Raw genomic sequence first — 25,733 nt, 5'->3', positions numbered from 1 at the left:
AGTCTTAAAAAGGAAGGAAATTCTGACACACGTTACCACATGGATAAACCTTGGAGACATGCTAAGTGAACTAAGCCAGACACAAAAGTACAAATAGTATATGATTCTACTTATATGAGGTACCTAGAGTGGTCAAATGCATAGACAGAAAATAGAATGGAGGTTGCCAGAGACTGGGAGGAGGAGGATTTGGAGAAGTTATTGTTTAATGGGTACAGAGTTTCAGTTTGGAACATAAAAATTTCTGGGGCTTCCCTGGTGGCGCAGTGGTTGGGAGTCCGCCTGCTGATGCAGGGGACGCGGGTTCGTGCCCTGGTCCGGGAAGATCTCACATGCCGTGGAGCGGCTGGGCCCGTGAGCTATGACCGCTGAGCCTGCGCGTCCGGAGCCTGTGCTCCGCAATGGGAGAGGCCGCAACAGTGAGAGGCCCGCGTACTGCAAAAAAAAAAAAAAAAAAAATTTCTGGAGATGGATGGTGGTGATGGTGGCACAACAATGTGAATGTACTTAATGCCACTGAACTATACATCTAAAAATGGTTAAAATGGTAAGTTTATGTTATATATATTTGACTGCAATAAAAACCTAGCAACTTTACAGGCTACCCAGTAAGTGGGTAAATGGGTTGTAGCAGCATACCCAAAGGTGGTATAGATTGACTCCAAAGTCCAGAGAGGCTCACCAAGCATTGTGCCTCTTTTATTGTGATGAGCAATGCAAAGTGCAACAACTTGTCTCTACTTTAGAGAGGATATCCTGATATACCCCCAAACCACTACCCCTAGGAACTTCTTCCATTTAGCAGTCCCATGAACTTTTGAATCCTATCCTCTGGTGTATCTTTAGGGTGCTTGTTCTCTTCCACTCTCCAGGTCCAGTTAGCATAGTGGCCTCCGTTTAATGGACCTGCCTGATATTTTGTGAGATGTCAAGACTATAAAGATATCACTCTGGTCTATTTTATGACAGAGAGGAGAATTGAGCTGACACAGCACTGAGATAAGGCATTGAAGTGATACAGCTCTTTCTGCCTTGTGAAGGCAAGCAAACTGCCTCTGATCATCTTCACTGATAGGAATGTTAGTAGGAAGTATTTTTACTAGGTCAGTAACTGCTGTTGCTAATTGCTGTACTGTTTAGTAAAGACACCATATCAGAAACTGCAGCTGTGATTGGCATCAACACACAATTGAGTTTGTAAGTTTAAGTCTTGGAGTTATCTGGTGTGTGCACCGAACAGATGAGTAAAATGGATATGGGATATGGTAGGATCACTGCTTTTGCATCTTTCAGGTCTTTTGGCCGTAGTATATACAATTTTCCACAGGGATGTGGTGGTTAATATGAACAGTTTTCTACAGGGGTATGGTATTACCTTAGGTATACATTGTGGGGAAGGGGGCAGGAAGAGATAGTTGCAGGGGCTTCCACATGTCTCTTCCCTTCCTACCACAGTAGCATTTACTTTATAAGTGAGGGATTGTTACTATTCTCTGAGATTGGAGAAAATACAAAAACAAAAACTGGGCTCACAGTCCTACTGGACCCACTTGGGAAAAAAAATTGAGCCAAATCTGCATTTATCACTATTTATCCCTTGGCCTTCATCAACTTACACTCTGACCAGAGTGCCGTGATGATATTTTGGATTTCCAGCATTTATTATCAGTTCAAATCCAATATCTAACAGCCCCCAGAAAGGCTGAGAGTTTCTGTTTCCCCAGTGTTCAGTCACCTGGTAAATGACCACATGTCCCTCTGCAGAAGGCTTAGGGCAGAAGTCACTGTGTACACCTATGACCACATTGCAGGGTTCTTCCTCAAAGAGAACTGCCTCCCCCTCAGTCAAGGGATTCTGATGTAGGAACTGGCTTGAGTCTGGGACCTGAGCGAGAGGCCATGAATCCCAAGTACGGTGACTTTAATTAGGATTATACCCATCAGACCTAGAATTTTTCTACCTATACATCAATATATTAGCATATGGTATATGTAATTCCTATGGGTCTTTGATCAACTCACCATCAGCACAGATCTCTGCAGGTCAAAACATCTAGTCAAAACATCTTATGGCTTAGTGTGATAATTGCTTCTACCTTTTCTCTGATAGTAAAGCACTGTCACCTAGAATCTACCACTCAGAGTCCAATATTCCTATTTAAATAAGGGAACTTTATCCTTATGACATTTCTTAACACCTTGGTAAGGAGTGTTCTTTGATCCCTTTCAGGGGCCATGGTTAGAGGGTGGTTGATCAGATTGCACGTGATAAATCTGTCTCCACACTTCTATCTTCCTGAGCATTTGAACCCCTTCCTACGCAGTATTCTAGGGGAGTTATAGCGTTCAACCTCATTAACTGTAGGCCGTAGTTGAGTCAAGGCTTCAAATTGCCAATCCATCGGACTATTAATGGTGCTCCCAGATGCTTGAGCAGGTGGCTATCTCCACAAGCAAGGAAGACTAAGAGGGAGTTGAGCTTCACAGTTCTTAGTCTTGCCCATATCTGCTCAAATATCCCCATCCCTTGTCTTGGAGTTCTACTCTTTATCCACCCAGTGCCCTCATTTAGCATAAGATGTCTGGTTAGTTGAAGATGTATTTGTATACACATTCTGCAAATCTTACAGTAGTTTGGGTCCTCAGCCACATCTGCCTTGGACTATAGGAGATGAAAGACTCCTTCAAGCTGCCGTGGGGATTTTCTGATTTTTCATTATGTTCTAAGTTGAGCGTGCAAGACCTTTATTTTGTCCCTTTCTCTGTATTCTCTCTAGATCACTCAAGAGACTGCCCTCTGATCACGCAGTCTTTATAGTCACTATGTTCACCATACTGAATACATGCCAAGGCCACATGATCTTCTGACACTTTGCCCTCCAGCAGCACTTAATCTAATGTCATGGCCAGTGCTAATCTGAATAATCATGATGCCACTGCATACCACGGATTAGTAGTGTCCGTTTATCCGCAACAAGGAAGTTATCTGAGCATTCCTTGATTATGAGCAAACCAATCTCAGAATCCCATTTGTGGGGTTAGTTTCCTGACTTCACTCTTATTACCAATTACATATCACAGTCTAGCTAAAAACTGTGGGGCAACTGAGGAAGGTTTAATAAAGGGACTACTTACAAAAATGTGAGCAGGGCTAAGGAAAACCAAGAAGAGATGCTGAAGCACCCGAGGGATAGCAACAATGGCACATCATTACAACCCATAGGCCTGAAGAGACAAAGGAAAGGGGAACAAAATTATAGAGAAAGTAGTTATTGCCACAGGAGAGAGCCATTTAGCAGGAGTTGAGACCTTCAATAGAAGGATTCAGCCAATCCACTGCAACTCAGCAAAGGGAGAGCCAGGGGAATAAGTATTTCAGTCTCCTCCTGTCTTCCAGTCCCCTAACAGTACACCCCGTTAGCCAAACTCAACCAAGTAAGAGTGATAATAGGAACAATCTGCCCTGGCAGGGAGGCCTATTTTGTCACTGACATGGTTTAGAATTGCTAGTCTGTGATGGTGAAAACAAAAGCAATTTTAAAAATTATTTTAAAAATTCACTACCTTATACATATTAGTGTATATATGTCAGTCCCAATCTCCCAGTTCATCCTAATGAGAACCTGCTGTATAGCACAGGAAACTCTACTCAGTGCTCTGTGGTGACCTAAAGTGAAGGAAATCCAAAAAAAGAGGGGATAGGGCTTCCCTGGTGGCGCAGTGGTTGAGAGTCCGCCTGCCGATGCAGGGGACACAGGTTTGTGCCCCGGTCTGGGAAGATCCCACATGCCGCGGAGCGGCTGGGCCCGTGAGCCATGGCCGCTGAGCCTGCGTGTCCAGAGCCTGTGCTCTGCAACGGGAGAGGCCACAGCGGTGAGAGGCCCGCGTACCGCAAAAAATAAAAAATTTAAAAAAAAGAGGGGATATATGTATACATATGGCTGATTCACTTTGCTGTACAGCAGAAACTGACACAACATTGTAAAGCAACTATACCCCAATTAAAAAAAAATACCACACACCCCCCAAAAAAATTCACTACCAACAATGCATTCCCTTACTGCCTTCACCAAGGGGGGGGCTCCCTCCCATCCACGTGCCCTTGGTATGTCACTCACCAGTAAGGGAACCTGCTGGGTCACAGATCAGGCTGGAAAAGGGCAGATCTCAAAAGGCAAACAGAAAATATCCAGGCAACACTATTTAAGTTCTCTCTATACATGGTGTACATCAGCAATCTGTTCCCTGTGTCAAAAAACTACACCTGGTAAACCAAATCAGCCTATTTTCCTATGGCCAGTGAGCTAAATGGTTTTTTACATTTTTAATGGTAGAAAAAAATAAAAAGAATATTGTATTGTGGCACATGAAAATTACATGAAATTCAGATTTCAGTATTCATAAATTTATTGGCACACAGCCACGGTCATTTGTTTACAGATAGCTGCTTTTGCACTACATGACAGAGTTGAGTAGTTGCAACAGAGACCAGTGGCCCACATGGGCTAAAATATCTACTATCCAGCCTTTTTACAGAACAAGTTGGCTGATCTCTGGTCTGTTTGTATTATCACATCGTTTTTATTACTATGGCTTTGTCTTATGTCCCCAGATTTAGTAGGGCAAGGCCCCTTCTTTACACTTCTACCACATATATTTGAGGTTAGATTTGAGTTTCTTTAAAAACAGAACATAAACTTGAATTATCACTGGGTTTGCCTTAGATTTATTTGGGGAAAATTAATATCTTAACCTTTTAATTATCTGAGATAAAATATTCTTGTCATCTTATCAATATAAGATCTTATAATAGATTTTCTCCATAATAATAATGGTAAAAAGTTATATAATACTTAGTATGTGCCAGGTACCATGATAAATGTTTTACTGTATTAACTCATTTAATCTTTACAATATTATAGATACAATTATCATCCTTATTTTATACAAAAAAAATTGTCACTTTCAGTCACATAGCTACAAAGGCAGTCTAACTCCATATTCTTTGTTCTTATCAATATGCAATATGGCCCCTCAATAAAGGCCTTATGTATTCTCATTTTTTATTTTCTAGTTACTTATTACTTACTTAAATATTACTGATTTAGATTACATTCTATACAACTGGATTTTTTTATTTCTAATAATTTGCTATTGTGATCCTATTGGATTTTTAGGTAGGTAATATCTTCAAACAATGGCAGCTTTAACTCTTTTCTTAAACTCATTTTTTTTCTTTCCACATAGGTGGATAGGGACCCTCAATACTATCTTTAACAGTAGCAGTAATAGCAGACCTCCTTCTACTGCTTGAAATCTTAGAGAGAATGCATCTAAAATTCCTCTATTAAGAATATTTTGCCATGTTAATTCTGTATTTTCCTTGTCCTATACTATCTTTGGGGGTTTTTGTTTATTTTTTCTTATTTTCTGATTTCCATTGGATAGATTGAATTCTCTTCTGCAGGTTTAAAAGTTACCTATTCTCTTTCAGTTGATGTTCTTGTGGCAGCTGCCCCAAATTTAAGAACCAAATATGTCCTTGTTTAACTCTAGTGATTTGTTTAAATCAGTAACTGTATCTTCCCTCTAACAAGACAAGTACTTGTGTTTGTTCTCATGTCCTTTTGTTTCTATAAACCACTCTTTCCCTTCATCATTTTTTGATATTACCTTGCATCTTGACTTATAATTCTCATGCATTTACATTCTCTTTTTTTTAACTTATTCTGATTTTTAAAAAAATTTGTATTGGTGGGGCTTCCCTGGTGGCACCGTGGTTGAGAGTCCACCTGCCGATGCAGGGGACACGGGTTCATGACCCGGTCCGGGAGGATCCCAAGTGCCGCGGAGCATCTGGGCCCGTGAGCCATGGCCGCTGAGCCTGCGTGCCCGGAGCCTGTGCTCCACAATGGGAGAGGCCACAACAGTGAGAGGCCCGCGTACTGCAAAAAAAAAAAAAAATTTTTTATTGGAGTATAATTGATTTACAATGTTGTGTTAGTTTCAGGTGTACAGGAAAGTGAATCATTTATACATATACATATATCCATTCTTTTTTAGATTCTTTTCCCATATAGGCTGTTACAAGTATTAAGTAGAGTTCCCTATGCTATATAATAGGTCCTTATTAGTTATTTGTTTTATATATAGTAATGTGTATATGTCAGTCCCCATCTCCCAATTTATCCCTCCCCCCTTTCCCACTGGTAACCATAAGTTTTTCTTCTACGTGTGTAACTCTGTTTCTGTTTTGTAGATAAGTTCATTTGTACCCTTTCTTTAGATTCCACATATAAGCGATATCATATGGTATTTGTCTTTCTCTGTCTGACTTACTTCACTCAGTATTACAATCTCTCGGTCCATCCATGTTGCTGCAAATGGCAGTATTTCGTTGTTTTTTATGGCTGAGTAATATTCCATTGTATACATGTGCCACATCTTCTTTATCCATTCATCTGTTGCTGCACATTTAGGTTGCTTCTATGTCCTGGCTATTGTAAATAGTGCTGCAGTGAACGTTAGGGTGCATGTATCTTTTTGAATTATGGTTTTCTCCAGATATATGCCCAGGAGTGGGATTGCTGGATCATATGGTAGTTCTATTTTTAGTTTTTTAAGGAACCTCCAAATTGTTCTCCATAGTGGCTATACCAATTTACATTCCCACCAACAGTGTAGGAAGGTTCCATTTTCTCCACACCCTCTCCAGCATTTGTTGTTTGTAGATTTTTTGATGATGGCCATTCTGACCTACTTTCTCTTTTTATTTCCTTTGTTTCTTTTTTTAACATAGTAGTAAACTTAATTAAGCTATTTAGTCACTATTACTTTCAGTATTCCTTATAGAACCTCCTGAATTTATTTTTATTATTATTTGAGTACTTCCTCCAAAAAGTATTTTCAATGTAGGTGTTTGTGAGATAAACCTTCCAAGGCCTCATATGCCAGCAGATATCTTTATTATCCCCTTACATTTATATGATACATTCAGCACTGTACTGGAGCTTCTACTAATGGTTCTAGTCAGTAAAAGAAAAAGAAATAAAAACCGCCCAGATTGGAATGGAAGAAATAAAACTGTCTTTATTCACAGACAACACGATCATCTATGTAGAAAATCCTTCAGAATCTACCAAAAAAAACCCCACTAATAATTGAATTTAGCAAGATTGCAGGATACAATATCAATATACAAAAATGAATTGTAGGGGCTTCCCTGGCGGCAGTGGTTGAGAGTCCGCCTGCCGATGCAGGGGACATGGGTTCGTGCCCCGGTCCGGGAAGATCCCACATGCCGCGGAGCAGCTGAGCCCGTGAGCCATGGCCGCTAAGCCTGCGCGTCCGGAGCCTGTGCTCTGCAACGGGAGAGGCCACAACAGTGAGAGGCCCGCGTACCAAAAAAAAAAAAAAAAAAATAAGTTATATTTCTCTATACTCAACGAACAATCAGAAATTGACATTTAAAAAGCAGTACTTACTGTAGTATCAAAATGGGATAATCTGACCCCCCAAAAATGTGCAAAATTGATACTGAAAACTGTAAAACATTGCTGACAGAAATTAAAGAAGACCCAAATATTAAATGGTGTATACACTATGTTCATGGATCAGAAGACTCAATACAAATAGCAACATAGAGAAGGGGCAGTGAATGGACATAGGGAGCAAATGAAGAAAAACACACACAAATATTAGATAAACAGTGGAAAGAAGGTCCAGAACCAAGTGGTGAGGAATTCTAATATTTAGAAGTCAGGTAAAGAAGGAAGAGGAGATGACAAAGGAGTCTGAGACGGAGTCGCCATAATAGATAGGAGAAAAAGAATGTAATGTCATGGGAGCTTAAGAATATATCAAGGAGAAAGTCATCGACTGTGTCTAATCATCATGAGAGAGTTTGTTGGACATGTGTTTTATTCTGTTTTTGGTTTTGTTTTTTGGCTACTCAGCATCTTGACCCCATTTTTATGTTCAGAAATTTTTATGTTTCCTTTCTTTTTTGAGTCTTGATGGCAAGCCACCTTCTACTACTGAAGTCAAAAAGTCTAGACTCTTACCTTCCACTCCCTCTTTGAAACAAGAATGTAGGCCTATGACCCAGGCCTAAGAAATCAGTTATATTCACCCACACCTTCCATTGCAGATTTAGTAAGACAGAAGTAGCGATAATGGAGATTCCGTTCTGGTGGCAGTTGCAGTAACTTTTAGTGGCACTCAGTGTCCAAGGATGACTGCGGTCAATGTCCAGCAGCTGGTCCGGTGGTCACTACAGTGTCTAAATTCTGGCTGCCTAGTCTTCTTTTAATTCTACCCATTTTCCAAACCTGGTTTTCTAGATTTATCTGTGATTATATGAGCTACTCAATATCTTTTCAGTAAATTTTTTGCTTAATTGGTTTCTACACACACACACACCTAATACAGAAATCTAACAAGATAAAATTATCATCATTGTATTTTAGTATATGGAGGTCATTGGTAACTTTAGCAAGTGAGTATTTGATTTGATTAGTGGGGTCTGAAACAGGATTGGAGTGCTTGAGGAGTGAGAGGGTATGAGGAAATCAAGATATGCAGACAATCCAATGGAGAAAGTTGGCTCTGAAGGAGAAGGTAGGGCAATAACTGGAGAAGAAACTGAGGCTAAGGTAGAAAGTTATTTTTAAATGAGCGAGCCTTAACCATATTTAAATGCTAGAGGGACTTAGTAGAGATGGAGAGACTGAAGACTTAAAATCAAGGGAAAAAAGAATCTGAGTATGAATTGGTCAGATAACAAAACATGCATATTCTAACTCCACTTAGTAAGTTATTCTACTTCTAATTGGAGGTCATTAAAAAAAACAGATTCTGAGCCACATATCCCTTTATATATGACTAGTATAAAAAGCTCATTGAATTCTGTGGTGAAAAAATTGAAATGAATTACAATAATGTTGAATACTGCTGCAATATACCTCACAGGGCCATGAAGTTGAGTGGCATCTGGTATTTCCATTAGTAAGCAATTAGGTATCAGATCGTAACTCACTGTCTCCTACTTTTTAGCATTTTCAAAGAATGTTAGAAAAGATTTACATGCATACTTAGAAATCAGGATGTCATAAGTATTGAAGTATTTTGTAACCATTGAAATAAAAACAAAATAACTTTCCCTTGAAGAATCCCCTTTCAACCCCGAGGTTTACACATGATATTGGTATTTATGAATACAGAAATACTTTCCACAAATGTTTCTGCTCCCTGTAGAACATCTGATATGAAATTAGTTATAATGCTTTATAAGGGACAAGTCTGTTCAGTGAAATTAGGTACAGTGGCTAAACTGGTCATTGGGAAAAGTGATTTCTAAGATAATTATTTCTGAAACCTACTATGGTAATAGAAAAATTGCCTAAGAGAAAGTAATACTAGCAAATTCCCTGGAATATTTTCAACAAGGATAAGGACATCTTTCCATTGGTCTTTTTTTTTGTTGTTGTTTTTTCTTTTTTTCAAATCATGGCACCATGGTGCTTTTTGGCTTACCTTTAAAGACTGCTGGATTTTTCCACTGAGAAAAATATTTATTCTGGGATTTCTAGCATTATGCAACTGCCTGATTTTCCTAAACAATGTTCTTTCTTTTTTTTGATGTGGCCAAAGGAGTTAAAGTATTCCTGGCACATTCACACTGCAGTTTCAGTGTTTTTTTAAAGTCATGTGACTATAACTGAAGGATAGTATTGGGGAGGCTCACAGTTGACTGTGTGAATTTCCTTCTGTATAAATGAGTGTTTTGAGACTAGGCAACTTAGCACATCTGTAGTAAATGAGTCTACCATGCTGTTTTCATTTATGAAAAAGGAAAACAACTTTTCCCTGCAAAGATCATAAATCTATTTGTCATCAAAATGAAGCCTTACCCATTTTTTTTATTTTTCACTGCTGCAACTATAAAATTGGTTATTGGAAAAAAGGGAAAGAAACAAAACTAACAGCTTGACTTAGGACAAATCAAGGCCTTTCAATCCTTTTTTTTTTTTTTTTTTTTTTTTTTTTTTTTTTTTTGCGGTACGCAGGCCTCTCACTGTTGTGGCCTCTCCCGTTGCGGAGCACAGGCTCCAGACGCGCCAGGCTCAGCGGCCATGGCTCACGGGCCCAGCCGCTCCGCGGCATGTGGGATCCTCCCGGACTGGGGCACGAACCCGCGTCCCCTGCATCGGCAGGCGGACTCTCAACCACTGCGCCACCAGGGAAGCCCAAGGCCTTTCAGTCTTGACTGTGCACTTTCTCAGGTGAACGCAGGCTTAAGTGTTGTGTAAAATGAGATGCTTGTCCTAAAAGAACGTTGAAATTCTTGCATTTTCCACTTGTGAATTGTGTCCAGTCTAAGAAGGAAAAACACACTTCATCAGCCCACTCATGATCCAAGCATAGAGTAGCAGGACCACTGTAGAAGCCTCTGTTAGGAACACCAGCAGCCCTGGCACCCCTCTGCGTTGTGTGTTCTCTAGTTTATGAGCTGGTCACCCTAAAGAAACTTCTGTTTCCAGGAAGGTGTATTTCTTAGTATTTTGGAGGAAGAAACATACCGGCATCAGCCAGATCCACATTCATCAAATCCTGTCACCTCTTGATTATTAAGGGGTTGATTATCCAGTTAGGGTTTATCCTGATTGCTTTCTCTCTCTTCTCCACCCTCTGCTTGTTTTGGCCCGTTTACTGCTCATTAGGAACTGTTCCAGAGCAGACAGAACTCAGCCTGTCTGGCTGCTTATTAGCAACAAAATGAAAGGTTCGCTAAAGGAAGTAACCTTCCTAGTTGCCGCTTCAGTGACTCCGAATCCAGTAAAGTTCATACTCTTTGTGGAATATTGTTCCTTTAGGATCTGGCCTGTTTACATTTCCAGTCTTACATTCTACCTTGCTATTCACATGTGCTGTGTATTTTAGTCTAACAGTTATTAAACAATTATTAAATAATACGTGCCAGGACGGGGAGATCAGCTCCGTGCTTTGTGACCACCTAGAGGGGTGGGATAGGGAGGGTGGGAGGGAGACACAAGAGGGGGGGGATATGGGGATATATGTATGCATACAGCTGATTCACTTTGTTATAAAGCAGAAACTAACACAACATTGTATAGCAATTATACTCCAATAAAGATGTTAAAACGTGCAAAAAAAATTTTTTTTAATAATATGTGCCATGCACTACTCCAGGTGCTGAATATATATGATGTTGTTTAATTCTCACCATGACATAGGTATAGCTATTATCTTCAGTTTACAGAAAAGGAACCTGAGACTCACAGTAACTCGCCCAAGGTCACACAGACAACAAATAATAGAGCCAGAATTCAGAATCACACAATCTAGATTCAGAGCCTGAATCTAACCACTGTGCTATACTTTTAACCACTGTGCTATACTTTTTTCAAGTATGCTTAATTTCTTAGACATTGCCCCAAATTCTGTGTATTTCCCTCACTTTCATGGCTTTGTACGTGTAATTTATTCCCTCTGCTTGGAAGACTCTTCCGTCTTTCCCTAGGAGGAACAACTTCTTTATCTTTCAGGACTCATTGAACTGTTCTCTCTTCCTTGGACTCTCCAGTCAAAGTTAAGCATGCCTGCTTGAACTTCTGTACACTCTGTACATTGATTCCATCAGAGCATGGCTCATATGGGTTCTAATTACTGATCTTCATGTCTTTCTCCCCCAGGCATTTGTAAACTTCTATAGAACGTGGATTCTGTTTTATTTGTCTTTGTATCCCTAGCACGTAGCATAGTGTCAGTCCCATTTAGAAGAAGCTCAATAAATATCTGAAGAATAAATGTCCTTTGCATAATAACTATGACTTTGGGAACCTGAGTTTAAAATTAAGATGTGTTCGCTACTTATCTTAAGAATCATCTATAAAATTAGTACATAATATCTAATTCATATGGTTTTTATGAGAACCAAATGAGATCTTGTATGTGAAGTGCTTAGTACGGTGCATGCACTTATTGAGTTACTATCTTTTCATAATAATTTTCATGGCTAGTCTAACATTCAGTGAACAAATATTTGTTTAGTACGTAACAGTGTTATTGAATGAAACTTGGATCCACTAGCCTGCACACAGTAAAGCCAATCTACTGACACCACGTTGTGGTGAAGGAAAGTGCAACATTTATTGTAAGGCACCATACAAGGAGTCCTGGTCAGCTAGTGCTCAAAAAGCCCAAACTCCCGGATGGGTTTCAGCAAAGCATTTTTAAAGGCGAGGTGAGGGAGGGGTGTCACAGGATATGTGATTAGCTCATAAAAAATTCTCTGGTTGATGGTGAGGTTACAGGGTGGTGTGTCAGAGGGGTTAACATTATCAATGCTTAGGCACCCGTGGGACTGGGGGCTATGTGCTCATGGTCATCAAGTAGTTAATTTCTTCCATTTAGTGGGGGTTTTAGTATCTGTAAAGCAACTCAGGAAATGTGCATCAGATACTATAATCTAGATGCTTCAGAGGGGAGCTAAAGCAGAGGCTATGGGGGATGGGTCTGTCCCGGGAAGGCCCCATAGAGTCCTGCTCAGTTACAATATGAGCCCGGAGTTAGGGAAGACAGCAGTGAACAAGATGGGCGAAGAAAAGCCCTCATGGAATATACGTGCAACAGCAGGAAATTGCTGACATTTGACCATTTTTGATGTTAAAAAAAGTCACAATTTAATATGAATCAACCTAATAATTGGGTAGTAGTCTATAAACAAATCAAGTAATTCTAAATTGTGGAAGTGCTATGAAAGAAAGCATAATGGGAAATAGATTTTGAGATAAAGTGTAATGCGAAATAGCTTATAGATGGAATAGACTATAGCAGCCTCACTGAGAAGGCTTACACTTGAGCTAAGGACTGAAGGTAAGACTGACCCAAGTATTTAAGAATGAGGGAAGAACTTGCCATGTGAAAAACCCAAAATGAAAAGACCTGTAGGCAGGAAAAAGTTTGGCATGATAATAGGATTAGCCGAGGATCAAGCAAGATAGTATGGGTACGGATTTGTTATTTTTGAAAAAAGGATGGACATTCATTTCTTCATGGTGGTATGAATGCCCAGTCATGCTTAGAGTCAAAGAATAGATGAAATATCGTCCTTCACTCCCTGTTAGTCCCGTGATTATAGGCTGAGGCCTGGGTAAAGGAGATTTCATAGGCTACACTTATTTTGTCCAATATTATAGTGGCATTTGAAACTGTCCATTTTGCAAGAATGATAAACGACCAATTGTTCTATGAAAATGAGTAATTTCTATGAGGTATTACAATGTTGAAATGCCTGTATCCATTGAAACTGAACAAGAGTTAGTTGTGTATGCTCTTGGGAATGGACTTGAGTCAAGCAGACCTACCTTCATACCTTAAGACTTGCCTCAATTCAATCCCACTCCAAGTTCCATAGGCATTAACATGTTTAGTGATTCAAAGCTAAAGTTACCTCCTAAGTTTGGTATACAGCTCATTCATAAATCTTATTTCTAACATTTTGGCCACATTATTTATGATTGCCCCTACAGGGAAATGTTATGAATGCTACAGTATTTATTATAATGTAGCCTTGCATATAATCACCTAATAATTACTACCCCACATATTTTTAAATAGCCAATTCTTTCCTAGGAGGGATATATTTAGTAAGCCAAATAAAATGAGAAATTCCTACTTAAACAGAGTGTTTTTAGTTGCTTGGAGTAAAGGAAGCAAAGTATTACTTTTATAATCCACTGGTTTGCTGGCTTTAAAAATACTGTACTTACGTTGCCTAATATTATGCAAAAAAAATTAGGTCGTCGCATTTATTTTTTATACTACAGAAAGTAAATTAGTTTTAATTACTATTTTCTCATACAGCAAGTAACTATATAAACATAAGCTATGAGCACAGAGGAAGGTGCTTGGCTGTAGGGAAAGGAAAAAACTGTTTTCCTAGTAATTTTATTTTAGATTAAAACATCAACTAATTTAAGTTCAGTGTAGTTTTAAATTTATCTACTATTGAAAAAATCAGTGAAATTCACATTAAAAACTTTCATTTTACTTAAAACTTTAAAGATAGTATTCCTTTGCTAATCCTCTTTAAAATGTGGATTTCTATTGTTGCCTTTATTTAGAACATTCTATTTCTTAATATTATTTTAATTCTAATGAGAATAAGACAGCTACACCAAGGGGCCTGGGGAATAACAAACAGCATAACGTTCTCTTTGGTATGTTTCACTATTAAATGCAAACCAGTCATCATTGTTTCCAAATTTGTCTCTGTGTCTGTCCTCTAATATGTGTAGTTAGCCCCATTTTCCTTACCAGATCTTTCCATTTAGTTCCAGGATGAAGGCAGACTTAAAACTATTCCTTCCTTTCTGCACAGGGAAGTCAAAGTGGAAAGCAACTTCCTTTTCTTTCCTTAACTGACATCAGATTAAATAAAACAACACAACCATATTGCCATTACAGTTTCTTATACATAGAAGACACGCAATAAAAAGTAAGCAATAAAAAGTAACTCTTGTCGTTGTGGTTGACATTATTGTCATTACTGATCCAAGTACTTGTTTCCTTAGAAACCCAAGGCTTAAGCAGCCATCAGCTTCAGTCCTGTGAAAACTGACACTTTCTTACAGAGTCAAAACCAGTTTCAGCAGGGAGACTGCCTTCTATCTGAGGATAATGAAAGTTTTTGGCCATGAGACATCATGTACTCTTATGATTTTACTAACTTTTTTAAGACTCAGGTAAACTATTGATTGGTCTTAGCATCTCTGAACAAATTAATGGTAATTCTGATTTTATTTACTTTTTAAAATTTGCTCGCAGTGACTTACGCTTTGCTGATTGGTTTTAGACAAATCATTTAGAAAACACTGGAAAGAATTCCTAGGGATTAGCATCTGTTTCTCTTGAAAGCAGAATTACTCATCCATCTGTATATTCATAATAAGAAATGTTTGTTCTCTACTTGTATGAAACATTGCTTGGAACTTTGTACAGAACACTCTGCTACTTTCCTCAAATTTCTCTCTAAGAAACCAATGTGAACAGTAAATGATTTGGAACATATTTATCGTGCTGTGTTACAATGTCTGATAGCGCTGCAAGTAAAATGAAGTTTCTCGTGTACAGTTAACCCTAAGGACTAGTCATATGGTCTTTATTATTCTCACTAAAAATACTTATTGACCTCAGGAATGTTCAGCAGTCTTTGCATGTCCATTGTTCATGCATCGCCCAAAAGATACATTTTTTTTCTGTTGGAGAATAAAGATTTTTAAAAATACCTAAACTTACAAGTAAAGTGAGGTAAAGTGGTACTCTTTTAGAACTCCGGAATGCTGAGGTGTCCTAAAGTCATCTAGGGTGATCTTTCACGTGATACATCTCCTCTCCAATTGGGATCACTAGTTGTCTAATACAGCCAGACACAGGATACGCTCAGTCTTGAAAGACAACCCATTACTTTTTTAAATTCTACACTCATTCGTACTTTATAAACTTTCACCTAGTTTAATTCTGGAGCGACTTTGTTGGTCTATTTGTTTTCTTCCTGGCTTACATGTCCTTCCTTCCGTCTTTTATTTATGACCTTGTAAAATCTGCTTTCTCTTTAGGCCACTGGTTTCTTCAGGTTTTTCAACCTCTTTTTGTTTTTATTGGGAAGGGCACTATTCATCTGAATTTTGTTTTTAAAACTTGCCTTTCCTATAGTCATATTCCCATTAGAATCCTGGCCATTGGTATAACACTTATATCTTTCCTGAACATTTTTTTAAGTTTTTATTGAATTTGTTACAATACTGCTTCTGTTTTATGTTTTGGTTTATTGGCCCTGAGGCATGTGGGATCTTAGCTCCCCGACCAGGGATCGAACCCACACCCCCTGCATTGGAAGGTGAAGTCTTAACCACTGGACCGCCAGGGAAGTCCCTTCCCTGAACATCTTTGAAATTCTGTATCCCACAGTCTCAAATGACTATGACTGGATTTGCTTTCATTTGTATTGATGAGCTCTACAATGGCACCATCTCATGTCTCCAGGGTTCTCATAGTTCATATGGAAAGTACACTACCAGATAATCTATCCCAGAGATATGGAACCAAAAGGCTCCCAGACCAAATTAAATCAAATCAATGTAAAACACATAGCAAGAAGCAAAGGGAAAGAACTAGCGTAGGTTAATGACTTAGGATAAGGTGCAAGCAACGTGGAAGAACCACACCACCTGAATCCTAAGTCCACAATGCGGATCTCTCTCTCTCTCCCTTGCCTCTCCCTCCCTCTGTCATGCCCCCCTCCCTTCCTCCCTCCCTATATAGATTTTGCCCTCATAATGGTTCCTTACAAATATTGAGAGCCACTAATATAGATAAATGGTGAGAGATAAAATGGTTGATGTAGATTGGGACAAAAAAAGATTTGAAGGTCAAGCTAAGGAATGTGAGCCTGTGTCCTAAGCACTGAGTATAGTACATGGCACCTAGTGATAGTGATAGAAAAAATGATTTTATTCATTATTTTAGTGAGTTTTGTGATCATGAAGAAAATCTGCTTAGAAAAGGTAATTTTTTAATATATTGAACTATTTTTTTACCACTAGTAAGAGAATAAAAAGATATGTGATAATTTGGAGGAAACATTTTTTAAAAAGAGGAAAAGTGCTTTAGCATTAAATTCAAAATTGGCTTTACCTTTTGAATCCTATTCTCCCAAGCAGGCCTTCCACAGAAATGAGTCTAGCGTATCTGGAGTCAGTTCTCTCTGCTACCACATTTATAACTAAGGGAAACAGCTTTACCTTATGATCCAGTTAACCCTACCTTCTCAGTAATATCTTTTCTAATTAGCACCAAAGGTAACTTCCCCTCTTCAGAACCTTTCTACTATTTATATCTCTTTTCTCATCTGGTCTTTATTTTTTTTTACATTTCTGCCTTTATTATAACTATTTATGTTACAGTCTAGTTAACTTAATTTTAAGCTTCTTAAAAATAAAAATCATCTCTTATTTATATTTGTATTCTCCACAGGGCTTCTCATGATACCTTCTTTACACATAGATGATATTCAACAAATATTGTTGAATGCATGGAACAACTATTACACGACCCAATTTATTATCCCAGGAATCAACTCAGAAAGTAGCAATCACCTCCTAGAACAGGGGTCAGCAAAACTTTTCTGTAAATATTAATAACTGTTTTTGAGTTTGCAAGGCAAGAGGCAAAATCAAGGGTATTACTTAAGAACTTATGTAACAAGAAAGAAAATAAGTTTTCACAAAATTTTTATTTATGAAATTTAAAATATATTAATGTAGTATAATTTTTTGTGATACAAGTCTACTAATGAGAAAAACAGAATTCTTTTGCAAGGGGGATAACATTTAGCTTATTACAGTTTCCTATCATCAAAATTTCATTTGTTAATGTGACTTAGAATGAGATTTTGCATGTTTTACATATTTCATCTTTGAAAATTCTTTTCACACAGATATGTACTGCCAAATACTGCAGTTCATGAGCATATGATTTTAATTGAGCATATTCATTGCTTGGAAGGAATTTATAAAATTCTGTTAGATTCTTCTCTTGGTAGTTGCCTTTTAGAATGTCATTATATTGTACATTAGTCATTTCCAATTGAAGTTATAGGTTGAACTTCTCAAGTGAACAGTTAAATGGATTTTGAATATAGAAATTTCTTGCATCTAGGTCTGAAAAATGCTTTAGAAATGCTTTTGAAAGTGAAAATGCTTTTCACTTTCAAAGGCTGAAAGTGTTTGAGCTCAGAAAATCTACCCACCGCAAATTTGTGTGGAAATGGAGATCTCACTTCTTGTTTTAATTTTTGACAGCACAGAAGTGTATAAAGCTGTTTGACATTACTTGTGATTAAAACATTAGTTGTCATCAAAATGACTTTATCACAGTATGTTTCACATGTGAGCATTGTTTTGCCCTGCAATTTTTGGTTAAATTCATAGATAAGCATTAAATGAGTCTGTAGCAAAATCTAATTTCTAAAGCCATTTATCATTCCATAATAGAGGTTGAGGGCAGTTCTTCTCATTCAAAAAAACTTCAATCATAGTCTCAAAAATCTCAATAAAACTTTATCCCTGCTAAGCCATCAAACTGCTACATGTTAGAGAAAGTCAGGATATTCAGTTTCTATTTTGACAAAAAAAATTCACAGAACCACGGAAGGTTAAATTTACAAGAGTCAATGATAACATATGCTAGATTCAAGTATTTTCCTCAGAGTACCTGATAGTGAATAATACAATAAATAAACATAGCTCTAAATATCTTAACATTTTCACAAGTTTTGTTAATTCGTCTAGTTAGTCTTTCTCTTATCCATTGCTAATCCATTGCCATCAGTTTTATCACATTTTAGCAGATACCACTTCAGGTTGAACTGATTTAATGTTTTAACTTACTTGAAATTATTCTTACCTATAGTCACTCCACAAACTATTCATACAGGTTAATGCTTCAGGCACTTCAAACTCAGCAATGACTCCTCAAAAACAGCTGAGTAGTATTACTAACATCTGTCGATTAATCAAGAGGCAAGGAAAACCACTTGAAAGCATTTGCCTTATTTTTCAATTGACTATTGATGCTGCTCCAGTGTCCTTGACATTTTAAGCAACTGTTCTTGCCAAAATGCTAAGAAACGAGTTTATTTTTGCTGCACGATTTAATTAAATCTATCAATAAGCAACTTTGTTGGACTAACAAATGAGCCACTCAGAAACTTTAGTTGCAACTTCATTTTCAAATTTTTGTGAAGAATTTTTATTGTGATAAGATACTCCGTTTTAGGTTTCCTAATTTTTCTAACTGTTACACTTCTGTGAGGTGGGAATATTGTGTCAAGTGCTTGGTATGATAATGTTGATGTATATTGTACTTTTTTAAGCAAAACTATAGTGTCATTGCATAATAAATAAAGCTTTCACATCTAATTTGATCACGAAATAATCCACATTCCACTGTGCCTTAAAAATACAACATTCAAAGCCCACTGTTTTCTTCTTTTCTTGTTTTGATACAACAGATATGCACTGATAATAAAATCTCACAATGAGTCAATATATGTTCCTCTCAAAACACTGTCAAGCTATAATTGCATCACTGTAATCTGCAATACAACAAGCAGTAGTGGGAAGCAATGAGTGCCTTTTAGTCTCTGCCACAATGACATTATAGCACAAAGCAGTCACAGACAATACATAAATGAATGAGCATTACTGTTTTCCAATAAAACTTTATTTACAGATTCTGAAACTCTAATTTCGTGTAATTTCCACATCTTGAAATATTATTCTTCTTTTGATTTTTTCAACATGTGAAAATGTAATAACTATTCTTCGCTCACAAGCTCTACAAAAAGAGGGGATGGATTGGGTTTGACTTGCAAACCATAGTTTACCAACTTTGTTTTAGGATTTGGCTTTGAGGAAATACTGTTTGCTTACTTAACTTTATTCCCAATTAAGCTATTTGAAGCAAATTTTCTGGAGTCATGTGTGATTGAAAACTAGAATATTCTTTTTTACTGAGATATAATCAATATAACATCATGTAAGTTTCAAGTGTACAATGTAGTGATTTGGTATTTGTATATATTGAGAAATAATGACCACAATAAGAAGAATATTCTTCTTAAGGGTATGTTCATTAGAGTTGTCATGCACACAGGAGTATAACACAAAAAGTTAGAATGTGACAAACATACTTCACATCTAGGCTACTTAGAAGATACTGACTTTGGTGGATAGTACAAAGGTGGACTTTGTGCTGCCTCAGTATTTTTATTTTAAAAATGCAAGACCATTACATTAGCTATAATTAGAGATTTTAGGTGAGCCAAAACATCATTTAAACATTTCACTTATTTGGGAAAGAAGCCCAGGATAACTCCCAAACCTGGGCAGTGTATCAACAGTAGGCTTTCAGAACACCAACCCCTCCTTCATTTATTGAGGGTCTGGATGGATTTTCTGGGAGCTGCACCAGTCTTCATTTCTTATCTGTGTTATTTAGGGCGTCAGAGGCAGCCCAGGAAGAATGGGACTGGCTGGGTCTCCAGGTCCTCAAGGAGCAAAGGGTTCATCGGGCCTTCCAGGAAGCCCAGGAGTTCTAGGCCCGAAGGTACTTTCATGTTTGTTCTGATGGATGAGCAGTATTGACCATCCTTCCTGGCCCTGAGTTTACTGGCTAGATCACAGGATGGTAAGACTGATAGCTTTTAATAAAATTTGGCTAACATGAAAACACATTAGGAAAAAACGAAAGTGTGTGGCCTTGACACAGCCATCTCCCGTGATAGCCACAGTGCATGTCATTTGCCAAAACTACTCATAAACCCAGGACTGGTGATGCTTTAAAAAATGTTCTTTGACTCATTTTGGTTCTTCTTTCCTTTCTGTCATCCACCTTCTCTGCCAAAACAGAAAAATCTTATTTACTTCCAGTTGCATACTTTCTCAGTTATACTTCCTGTTCCCCTACTTCTGAACCTAACCAACCAATTAATAAATCTGATAGGAGTACAGATTATTTCTTAAAGTCAAAGTGATAGTAATTGTCTTGCCTTAACATTCATTGCCAGGAGTATTGCCACATGGCAATAGGCTTTCCATACAAAACCTCTCTTAAAAATATCTCAGTGCAGATTTGACCCAGACAACCAAGAGACTAGTCCCGTAGCTAATGCTATTTCATAAAAGACTAGGATTAAGACATTGGCACCCTCATCATTATTACCTCTTAATTTGATTTTCAGAGTTCCACTTATAAAGAATTTCTAGGTATTCTGACCCATATGGGTAAACTGAAAATGATGACCCAGCAGCTTACTGTTTAAAGTTTGAGTTCTGTTAATGTTTATACCATGAATATCCCTTTCCACTGAAATACAAGATAGCTGACCAAATGCTAAACCTAGGAAAATAAATAAGAAAGATCCCTACCTTTTATGCGTGAATCTGCAAAAAAAAAAAAAAAAGATCCAGTTTGTCAAGTCCCAAAGCTGTATCTTTATCTCAATACAGTGAAGGATAATTTGCTAATCTTAAAGCTTTGGTCAAAGTCTACCAAGCATCATTTTTCATTACCTTATCTATAAACTCCACATGATTCTTGTTTATTTTTAGAAATGGTAAAAGCTATTGCAACCCTCACTTCAAAAACAAAATAAAAATAAATTTTAAAAGGACTTGACTTTTTAAAATAAAATAATGATAATAAAGTATGTATTAAAAGTGAACTTTTAGGGGATAAAGAGGACTGGTATCAAAGGAATCTTGGGAAACAGATAATTGAAATTTCTTAATGATGGAATTGAAAAGATACTCATGGCAAAAACCAGGGTTCACACTTCAAGAGATTCTGCTCTGTTTCTGATATCAGGTAGCTGAATCATCTCTGTAAGAAAAACACAGCAAAATAATTTCAATTCAAATAAAATAAAAGTTCCATCGCATACAAACGCCTCCACACATCCTACACCCTCACTATTCTCTCTGTAGCCCCACTATCCTCCTCCTACTTTTGCAGGCCCCCTCTTCCCTCCTCTTTCCACAGTCATGACCACAATCTCTGGAATTCTATTTCCCTGCTGCCACACTTCTCGTTCATTGTAATCAAATATTATGTATATGGAAACTATTGGTGGGGAGAATGATCATGCAGATTTTGACTTCTCTAGTGCCTTGTACACATGCCTGAGGATGGGCCAGTATTTAGATTTCATTTAAAAGCCAATATGTTTACAGGTTCTAAAGTCAAGATAACCTTTCTTTTATTTTTTTGTCCGTAGGGTGAACAAGGGCTAGCTGGTCAACCTGGAATTCCAGGTAAAAGAGGTCACCGAGGAGCACAAGGTGATCAAGGACCATGTGGAGAGCCTGGCATGAAAGGGCAGTCTGTAGGTGACAACTCAGAAATTCACTAAGCACTTATTCTACAGACCAGGCCAACATCGTACAATAATGGTTATCATATCTATTCACATTGCAGGGAGAACATGGTATTCAAGGTTTGACAGGTTTCCAAGGATTCCCAGGCCCCAAAGTATGTTTACATATTTTCTGCTCATTTCTGGCTATGTTGAAATACCAATGTTGAAATACCAATGTTCAACATCTGTTCAAAAACCAGATGTTGAAATACCAATATTTAATCTCTGACTTGAGCTTTTGTTTTTTTAATCGCAAAATTTCAGTTGGTACAGAGTAATATATTTGAGTTTTGAATATGTTAATTTTGACTTATGTAACTATATATTTTCCTAGCAATTTTATGGAATAATTACCTTTTGTCTCTTCTCATTCTGTTTTCCCAAACATTTTATTTGAAAAATTTCAAACATAAAGTTGAGAGAATGAGTAAACACCTATATACCTATTACCTAAATTCTACCCAAACATTTTACTCTACTTGCTTGACTATGTACCTACCCATCTATTTATACCTCCTCCTCTCTCCATCCATTTCTGATGTATTTTGAAGTGAATTGTAGACCTCAGTACAATTCCTCCAAAATACTTAAGCCTGTACTTCATTAACTATCAAGTTCCATTTTTAAGAGCCAATTCTTAATACGTTGGTACAAGGTTATTTCATGTACTAAATGTTCATATTTTGGCTTTTTTTTAATTGTGTTTCTAGGGTCCTGAGGGAGATGCTGGCATTGTTGGAATATCAGGTCCTAAAGGTCCTATTGGACAGAGGGTAAGTATGAAGTCGTTCTGCCTTCCCAGATATTGTGATTCTTTGTTGACTACAGGAATTAGGGTTAAGAACTCTAAAATAAATATACTCCAAATTAATAACTTTAAAAAATGACTCTTAAAACAGAAACTCATTAGAGCACATGCAGACATTCTCAACCTTTTTCAGTTCGTTTGTTAGTTTGAGCAAAAGACCTCACAGACCACCTGTACTGCCCAGTTCTTACTTTAAAAAAAAGAATTAATGTAACTACTGGGTAATATATTTATTAACTCATACCAGTTAATAAATATATTATAAAAAACATAAAGCAGTTTCATGTTATAAGCATTAATATAACCAGGGACTAGAGACCACCCCCATGTACCACCTGGAGAGGCTCGTCTATGACCAGAGCTTCTCAGACCACACTTTGAAAAATGTTTCCCAATAGCTGTGTTTCCTCTGCTTAGGGGTGGGTATCCCCAGAGAGTAACGAGAAACTCCTTAAAGAGCTGGAAAGGTCAGGGCTCTGAAGAACTCCAGTTAGCTGTTTAGTGCCTGAAATTGCAAACTGTAGTGAACGTAAATAGGATAGATAAGTCACCAGCAGTAATTGTTTTTGTTTGTTTGCTTTTTTATTAACCACACTCTCCTAACTGATGAGATGATCTATAAAACTAAAGAGAAAAAAGGTTAAAAATAAAAGCCAAGCACTGGTTTGACTGTGGTAGTAGGACCTCTACGGCTAACAGCAGCTGCTAAGGCAAGGGTGGAGAGAGCTGAGAGGAAGGAGAGCAGTGCAGATAGAGGAGAACTGAGTCTTGAAGAAGAATTTTAAAACTGAAAACCACTATCTTGTGCAAATATTAAATGAAAAGTCAAATTTTTAAAATCCTACGCTGCTTCCCTAACTCTTATAATAAATTATTTCCTATAATACAAAGAGCAGTGTTATCATGGGCAATGTTTATTTAAAGACCCGTCTCAACATTTCTCCAGGTGCAAATGTATTAGTTATTTTTATGATTTCTGAAGAACCATGGAAAGCTTGTGCTTTTAGGTAAAGTCCAATTCTTTATCATCCACAGGTGGGTTATGTATGGATAGGCTTCTCTGTAATAAATATTGGTTTTAAGTTCTTACATAAAGTTCCCCAGTAATTAAATTCATTCATTCTGATTTTATTAAGTTCTCAATTAATTAAATCCTTTCTTTATATTGTCAAAGAGAAGTTGGCTGCCTGCCTAGCCTCTGTCCTAAGCAAAGTCATATGAGGTGCTGTGTCTCTATAAGCCAGGATCTGAACCTATACTGCTTTGCAGCTCCAGAAATTTTATCAGCTCTCCAATAGTAAGGTTATGGTAACTAGTTCACAAATACTAATTTATAAGTGCAGATATTCCTATTAAGTCATTGTAGAGACAAGTGAAAAGTCTTGCTAGGTTAATATTTAGCAAAAAACTATTATGTACCGGGTACTGGTGTTCAGTTTATGTCCCTATATCATTTACTCCTCATAAAAATCCTGTGAGAGGTGCTATTATCCCCATTTTGCTGGTAGGGAAACTAAATCTCTGAAAGGTAATTTGCTGAAAGTCATATGTGGCTAGTATGTAGAGGAGCTGGAATTTGAATCCACATCTGATTGACTGAATAATATGTACACATCATTATTTCAGAGAGTTAGATCATGGTCAAATTTATTAGACTGACACTTTCTTGGCTTTTTTTTTTCCCAGTAATAAGCCAATCTAGAGGATATATTTGATTAGGATAAGAAATCAAGCCTCTTGATTGTGGACCTTTGTGATTTGGGAACCATATTTAAAAATTATCACTTAAAGTAGATCTTCATATTTAAAAGTGCTTTCATTAGATTTACTTTTTAGAGTATCAGGTAATTTCTCTCATTCTAAGCCAACTTAATCTTAAAGCTATTTGTCAATAGACTGAATGGCATTATAATTATCTCCACTGAGTATTTTCTGTATCTTGGCAGGAGCTGGACAAAGAGAAAGCCTGTTAGATAGCCACATTTATATATGCCACGTTAAGTGGAGCTAGAAACATTGAAATTTGAAGCTAGTGGTAGCGGGGGTGGAGGTTGAGGGAAAATAACTAAAACATGTATTTTGTATTCATTAAGAAATGACAGGCTCCATTTTTAGTTTGGGAGGAGTTGACCAGAGATCCAGCTTATTCAAGGTTACCTTCATAATCAAATAGCAGCTTACACTTTCAAAACTGTTTTTCACATTTAGTTCTCACAATGGCCCTGTGAAGTAGGCATTCTTATTTTACTGATGAAGAAGCCAGAAGTTTAACTGGTCACAAATGATGCCCTCTGGTTCTTTCCCATAATTTCTCTCAATTCCATGCTACATGTCACCCAAATATCTGCTTGTTCAACATCTATAAATAAATTTATTCAAAATTTTGTCCATGACTCTACATAGTCTTTGTTACATAAAGTAATTGCATTTGTTATGCAATGACACATATATAAAATGGCACCACTGAAGCTATCACCACATAAAAATTGTAATGCTGATTTATCAGTTTGTTAGAAATTAGAGATTAATTCTCCTCATGGGAAACCATAATAATATGCAGAATTGCATCAAATCAAAATTACTATGATTTCTGCCAATAACATAAGATTTTGTAATAAAAACTGGAATTATGTGGACATGGACTGTTTTGCCATTGTGCAAGAAATTTTCTAGAATTTTCCTGAATTATACTGGCATTGAGACTGACTGTTTTCTTTTTTTTTTTAACCCCAACAGGGAAACACTGGCCCCCTTGGCAGAGAAGGTATAATGGGCCCAACAGGTAGAACTGTAAGTTTGTCACAATACAGGTTTTTTTTTTTCCTTTTTTATTTATATATATATATATATATATATATTTTTTTTTTTTTTTTACTTAATCCTATTCTAGAGTAATCCACAAGGGATCACCCTGGGTATTTG

General features: G+C 37.2%; 1 protein-coding gene across 1 annotated transcript in view; it reads left to right on the top strand.

The window, feature by feature from the left end:
• COL24A1 (collagen type XXIV alpha 1 chain) overlaps positions 1–25,733 on the top strand; it is a 542,658-nt gene that overhangs the window by 482,264 nt on the left and 34,661 nt on the right. The window contains exons 50-54 of the mRNA XM_079924384.1: positions 20,086–20,193; positions 21,863–21,970; positions 22,063–22,116; positions 22,714–22,776; positions 25,548–25,601. Of these exons, the coding sequence (XP_079780510.1) occupies positions 20,086–20,193; positions 21,863–21,970; positions 22,063–22,116; positions 22,714–22,776; positions 25,548–25,601 (387 nt within the window). The remainder of the gene's footprint in view (positions 1–20,085; positions 20,194–21,862; positions 21,971–22,062; positions 22,117–22,713; positions 22,777–25,547; positions 25,602–25,733) is intronic.

Source organism: Stenella coeruleoalba (assembly GCF_951394435.1).
Source record: "Stenella coeruleoalba genome assembly, chromosome: 1".
NCBI classification, from domain to species: Eukaryota; Metazoa; Chordata; class Mammalia; order Artiodactyla; family Delphinidae; genus Stenella; species Stenella coeruleoalba.
The sequence above is the reverse complement of the archived record's forward strand: the minus strand, read 5'-3'. Positions and strand labels throughout refer to the sequence as shown.